This window comes from Sciurus carolinensis, chromosome 13 (genome assembly GCF_902686445.1).
Source record: "Sciurus carolinensis chromosome 13, mSciCar1.2, whole genome shotgun sequence".
In the NCBI taxonomy this organism is placed as follows: Eukaryota; Metazoa; Chordata; class Mammalia; order Rodentia; family Sciuridae; genus Sciurus; species Sciurus carolinensis.
Window position 1 is genome coordinate 86887914 of NC_062225.1, and position 6466 is coordinate 86894379.

Here is a 6466-nt window from a genome sequence, read left to right on the forward strand (position 1 = left end):
GAGTGCCACGGTGCCCAGTTTACAGAAAGCTTCAACTGGAGAGCTACAGTTTAGATGGATGGATGGGAGGGGAGCCACCCTGAGGGGGCTTGAAGACAGGAGGGAGCAGCCTCCGAGGAAAGTGGGCGCAGGAAATTAGCTTGCGGAGTGTTTCACCCAGACTCCCCCTCCTCCCTGGGCTGGGCACACGGGCGTTATGCACGGGGCGTTATGCACGGGGGCGTTATGCACGGGGGCGTTATGCCGGGGGCTGACATCTCGGCCAGCGGAATGGCTCGGTTAGCAAATGCCTGCCCTTTCCAGCTGATCCACTTTAACACACCAGCAGAGCCAGGGCAATTCCGAATGATCTGTAGAAATACTGTCTTTTCTCCAGATCCTGCGTTTCTTAAAACAATTTCATTCCTCATCCAGCACGGAGCACACATCCTTGATAATGTTAGATGAGTGAAGGAAAAGATGAATAAATGTTCACACTAGGAGTGCGTGACTGGGACGTGTTGCGCCTTACCATCGGGTCATAGTCCTTCAGGAAACTCCAGTTCTCAATCCTGGAAAGGAAGAACACATGGGCAGCAAGAGTTCTCTCTGGGACATTCACTATGTCCAGTAAATAAGCCCATGTCACTATATGTCACATCACCAAAAACTCAAATAAATAATTTTTCTTTTTTCTTTTTTGGTACTGGTGATTGAACCTGGGTGCTTCTCTACCACTGAGCTATATCCCTAGCCCGTCCTTTTTCTTTTTTGGTAACAGGAATTGAACCCAGGGGCACTTCACCACTCAGCCACATCCCCAACCCTTTTTTATATTTGATTTATTTTCTTCAGAGTCCTCATTGCTCATAACTAGAAGCATTTTTTTTTTTTTAGAGCAAGTATTAAGAATCACCAGAGAAAAGTACAAATGGTTTTGATTATCAGTAGTGATTTTGAGTCAGGGTCTCACTAAGTTGCTTAGGGCCTCAATAAATGGCTGAGGCTGTCTTTGAACTCATAATCCTCTTGCCTCAGCCTCCTGTGCCACTGGGATTACAGGCGTGCACCACTGCACCTGGCATCCCTAGCCCTGTCTATTTTATTTTATTTTTTTAAGTTTTGAGACACTGTCTCCTTAAGTTGCTGAGGGTCTCACTAAGTTGCTGAGGCTGGCCTCAAACTTGTGATCCTCCTGCCTCAGCCTCACCATTCTCTGGGATTACAGGCATGTGCCACAGGGCCCAACCTAAAACATATAATATGCCTTGCTAAGTTGCCGAGGCTGGCTTTGAACTTGCAATTCTCCCGCCTCAGCCTCTCAAGCTCCTGGGCTTACAAGTGTGCACCACCAAGCCCAGTTCTAAAATGATTTTTAACTGAAACAAATGCCAATGTCAACCAGGTATTTATGGTGTATTCTATAAAGTGAACAAATTTTTCATGACTGATGACTTCCCAGAGTGGTAACTCTGTTGCTAAGGAAACCGATGGCTGCAGTGTTTTCAGAAGGCCATATGAGGAGACCTCACGGGTTTCGAGAAGGAAAGCCAGTTTCCACACCCCAGGCCGCCGTAACCTGGCAGGGGTGGGGGGTGCGGAGAAGGTGGGGGCAGGGGAAGGGAGGAGAAGGCATGACCCACACTTGCAGTTTGATTTTTGTTGGAATCCATTTTTTTAAAGTTAAATAACTTACGAGACATAATAAAGTCACCTTCTCTGCACCGGCCTCACTGCTCCTGAGCCCATGTCCTAGAGTCAGATCGTTTCCAGCCTTTAGCTATTTCTCAGGCCTTCTACCTTGACATTTTGAAACAATATGCTAACCTTTGCTTGATTTTAAAAAAAACTATACTTGTTTATTGACTTCCTGTTACAGGAAAAGAGTCAGCATTCCGACCTGCCTCCCTTCCCCCACTCTTCCAAACTCATAGTAGCGCTTGGTCACATTAATATCCATTGTTTCTATGCTGATGTTCATGTAGATGCCCTTCTTTGGGGCCGGGGTGTAGTTCAGCAGAGCACTTGCCTCGCATGCTCAAGGCTCTGGGTTGTTCCCCAGCACTGCAAAAATAAATTTAAAAGTAAATAAAATTTTAAAAACTATTCACTGATGAACTAAGGAGCAGAATAGGGTCCCCATTCCTTTCTTATGCAATTTGGTCTTTTTTCTTGATCGAATACTAACATTTTCTTCCACTTTTCTTAGATTTCTATGTATCATTGATTCCAAATACTCCAACAAAATCCCAAAGCCCCTGTCAATATTGACCACCCAGCCAGAAGCTCAGGTGGCCAGCGACCCCCTTAAGAGCGCTCCCTCCGGAGACCTCCTGCGGGAGCCGGGCCTGCTCCCCCGCCTGGCCCCTTTCTTCACCACCACCCTGGGGTCTCCCGATTTGGAAGCCCAGGCCTGCCTCTGTTTTGTGGAACACACGCGTCATCATCTGTGAAGTCTTGTTTCCTTGGTTCTGGAAAATCCCACACATTGGCTCTTCAAACGTGTCCTCCGCGTGGGGAGCTCTGACCTCGTTCAGTTCTCCATCTTGTTTTTCCCAGTGATTTCCACGAATCTATCTTGAGTTCATGGCCTCTCACTTCGGCTCTGTTTTGCTTCTCAGTTGTACGTATCTTCATTTCGGGAAGTTCTACTTGACTTTCTTCAGTTGTCTGCCTGGGCCAGGCACAGACTCTGACCCACACCTCCAGCCCATGCCCAGACACCGGCCTTGCTGCACCTGCGCCCTCCTGGTGCCGTCTCCTCCTCTGCTGCCCCTCTGTGGTTCCTGTTTCACCTCCGACTCTGCCACTCTGCCCTGAGGTTCCTATTCCAGCCCCTCCTTTGCTGCTCGACGGAGTCCTGTTTGGGGTCTCAGCCGAGGTGACCCTGAGTGACAGGAAAGGGTGCTCACGCTTGTCCTGCAGCCTGTGTGCTGGTGGCAAAGCTGCCGAGGAGTCTGTTTCCCCACCTGCAAGGGGGACGAGTTTGGCTCACCGGCACCTGGAAGGTGGCAGGCCCTCATGGGGGTGCTCTCAGTACAACTGGATTTCAGACTTGGCACAAAGAGGGACGTCAAATATCTCCTCAATAACTCCAGCCTGATCTCAGGTCGCCATGGTAATAGATTGAATGTTTAGGGCAAAATAAAAGTTTTGGATATTTAGGGTGAAGTTTATGATAAAACGTTCCTTGTTACATTTTTTAAAGATGGCTGCTAGAAATTTACAACTGCATATGTGGCTTCCACTATATTCCCACTGGAAAGTTCTGCTTAGGGCTTTCCTGGCCTTGCAAAACCCTTGCCTCCTGTCTCTGTGCCTGCTGGCCCTTGAGGTTTTCTCCCATTGCTTCGCAGTCCCCTGGTGGCTTCGGGATCTTCAGGTAAGGTCTGCGCGTCTGTCCCAGGTCCTCCTCTCAAGGGGGCATAGTGTTCTTCAGGGGAAGCTTGTTCTCAAGGCTGGTGTGAACATTTGCCTTTTCCTTTTAAAAACTGAGATTTAACTCACATATCACAAGATTCACCCTTTTAAAATGTACAATCCAGTAGTGTTTAGTAAGTTCATAAAGCTGTGCAACCGTAACTACTACCTGAGACCAGGGCATTTTATCATCCTACAAAGAAAGCCACCTCCGTTGGCAGTCACTCCTGGGCGCGCCTCCCCTCGGCTCCTGGGGTGGGTCTCCAGGGTCTGACTCTGGACTCACACTTTCAACAGCCCTGGGGCAACTCCATGTGCAGGTGGTCCAGGCACTTAAAATTCACCAGCGCTCCGGTTCCGGTTACTGACCTGTACCTCTCCGTTAGTTTCTCAAACTCCATTGTCCAGGCTGGGGTCTCCCTCATCCGTTGCTCCTTCCCATCCCTCCTCCCATGCCTGCTCTGTGTGCAAATCTTCTCTGCCACTCTGCAGCTACCTTTCAACCCCAGTGTTTCCTTTGTGGTGTACAATAAATTTGGACCCTTTTCTTAGATGTTACCCCCAAATCAACTCAAAGCCATAGGAGAAAGTTTCATGCCATTGGTCTTGGCAATGACTTCACGGGTAGAATATCATAACTATAGGTAACAAGAGCAAAAATAGACGTGAGGGGTTATGCCCGACTGAAAACACTTTAGAGCAGCAAAGGAAACAATCGATAGTGAAAGGGCGATGTATGGAAGAGGAGGAAATATTTGCAAAGCACCTATCGGATAAGGGGTTAATTTCCAAAATCATGAGAAATTCCTATAGCTTCATAACATAAAACAAAATAACCCAACTGAAAAATAGGCTAAAGATTTGAATAGATAGACGTGCAGATGGCCATTGAGCATATGAAAAGATGCTCAAAACCACTCATCATCAAGGCACGGCAGAGCAAAGCCACAATGAGACCCTCTCACACCACTTAGGAATGACTATTATCAAAACACAAAAGATAACCAACGAGTGTTGGCAAGGTGTGGAGAAACTGGAACCTTGTACACTGCTGGAAATGCAAAATAGTGCAGCTGCTCTGGAAAGCAGTATGGACATCCTCTAAACACTATAAATAGAACTACCTTATCATCCAGCCACCCTGCTTCTGAATATTTATCTGAATGTGTTCACTGTGGCATTATTTACCAGTGCCAATATGTGGGGAATGAACCTAAATATCTACGGGCAAATCGATGGATAAACAAAATGTGATCTATCCAGCCTCAGCAACTAAGAAACTCAGTGAGGCCCTGTCTCTAAATAAAATACAAAATAGGGCTGGGGTGCCCTTGAGTTCAATCCCTGGTATTGCCCCCTGAAAAAGGAATATTATTCAACTTTAAAAAAGAAAGAAATTCTGCCATATGCAGATGACTGTGGAGGACATCAAGCTAAGTGAAGTAAACCAGAAACGGAATGGCAAATGAATACTGCATGACCCACTGATATCAGGGGTGTTTAAAAAGTCAGAAGGTGGTTGTTAGGGGCTGGGGGGATTAGGGTAGGGGAAGCAGGCAGTGCTAATGAACAGGTGTTAAGATTCAGCTGGCAACATGAACAGATTCTAGAGCTCTCCTTAACTAGTCATTTAATAATGCAAACTAGAACGGGTGAGTCGCTCACTCTCCTCAATCCCCCAGACACAGGAGGCTGAGGTGGAAGGATCTCAATTTCAAGGCTAGCCTCCGCAGCTTAGCAAGACCCTAAGTCAAAATAAAAACGGGTGAGGATGTAGCTCAGTGGCGAAGCGCCCCTGGGTTCCATCCCCCGTACCATCGAGAAATACTACTAATGATTAAGAAACCTAAATCTTGCTCAAGACCCTGGACGGCGACTCCTGACGTTCGGGGAAGCAGCACCCCGCTTTCCCGGGTGCCTGGGCGGCTCCTGCGCTCTCCCGTCGCCCTCCCTCACCGCGCCTGGCGCCGAGGACTGGTCTTGGCTTCTTTCCTTTAGTGCCGGGATCTCCTCCCGGCCCTTCTCGGGTCCGGTCTTGGCCTGCTGTCGCCTCCCGGGAGAGGTCCCCGCGAGCTCGCTCACCCGCAGCCAGCTCCTCCCGACGGCAGGCAGCTTGGGAGCCGTTTGGACCCATTTTCCGGCCGTCCTGGGAATGGGCCTGGAGCGGGGCCCTGGCGCGGGCTGCGGCTCGCGGCGGTGCAGGGCGCTCGGGGTCTTCCCGGAGCGAGACCCGGCGCTGCGCCGCACGGTCCCCTCCCGCCCCGCGGGCTCCAGCCGGGGGTGCTCTGGGGAGCCGGGCCTCGCGTGCCCGGCCCGATCACTTCCCGCCCGGGCGCCCTTTGTCCAGACCTCCCGGGCGTCGTCAGGCGACCTCGGCGGCGCGGGAGGCCGGAGCCCGACACTCACCAGCGCCGCCGGCCGCGCTGCTCGGCCTCCACCAGCTCGCGCCACAGCTGGTCCTGCTGCACGCCCGGGGCCTCCCGCGAGGCCTGGCCGCCACCAGCGAGGCCCCTGGCCGTCGCAGGGCCACCCCGGGCAGCCGGGGAGGCCGAGGCTGGCCGCCTGGCGCTGGGCAGTCGGTAGCCCGCTGACGAGGTTCTCTGGAGCCCAGGGCGCGGGCGGCTCCCCATGGGCGCAAGTGGGGGCGCTGCCCGGGTCGCTCCTCCCTCGGAGGGAGGGATCCCCGGAGGGCTGTGCAGGGGCCCTCTGTCCCCTTGCTCCCCGAGCTCAGAGTGGCGGGTGAGGACACGGGCCCCGCTGCCTGTTGAGCTCCGCCTGTGTTGACTGTCGCCCCGGGAACCTGCGGCTCCCAGTGTGCCCAGGAAGGGGCGGACCCAGGCGCGTGACCCTACTGCGGGAGACAACTGAGCCCGGGTGGGGTGCAGAGGCCCCGAGCCTGTGTGATGCCCAGGTTAGCAGCCGCCGCCCCCGCCTAGGCAGGCGTGTCACCACAGTGGGGCAGGGAGGGGCAGCGCCAGCCTCCGGGGATCCGGCAGCCCCCGCCTCGGGATCAGGCCCCAGGGCTGACAGCTGCGGGACCCGGGAGGGTGCATTGTCCATGACAGCT

At 52.3% G+C, this 6466-nt stretch overlaps 1 protein-coding gene and 1 long non-coding RNA gene across 6 annotated transcripts in view; one reads left to right on the forward strand and one right to left on the reverse strand.

Moving 5' to 3' along the window:
* LOC124963136 (uncharacterized) overlaps window positions 1–3056 on the forward strand; it is an 11079-nt gene extending 8023 nt beyond the window's left edge. The window contains exon 3 of the long non-coding RNA XR_007104664.1: window positions 2601–3056. This is a non-coding gene — a long non-coding RNA (uncharacterized LOC124963136). The remainder of the gene's footprint in view (window positions 1–2600) is intronic.
* Window positions 1–6163, reverse strand: part of C13H2orf50 (chromosome 13 C2orf50 homolog) — a 12082-nt gene extending 5919 nt beyond the window's left edge. For 3 of the 5 annotated variants that reach the window (XR_007104661.1, XR_007104662.1, XM_047522634.1), the window contains exon 1: window positions 5806–6163. Coding sequence is in view for 2 of the 5 variants with exons in the window: in XM_047522634.1 (XP_047378590.1) it covers window positions 5806–6029 (224 nt within the window). In the remaining 3 variants the exon portion in view is untranslated. Of the gene's footprint in view, window positions 1–511; window positions 552–5805 lie in introns of all 5 variants that reach the window. The other 2 variants (XR_007104663.1, XM_047522635.1) reach the window with 1 other exon arrangement.
* Between the last annotated feature and the right edge of the window lie 303 nt (window positions 6164–6466).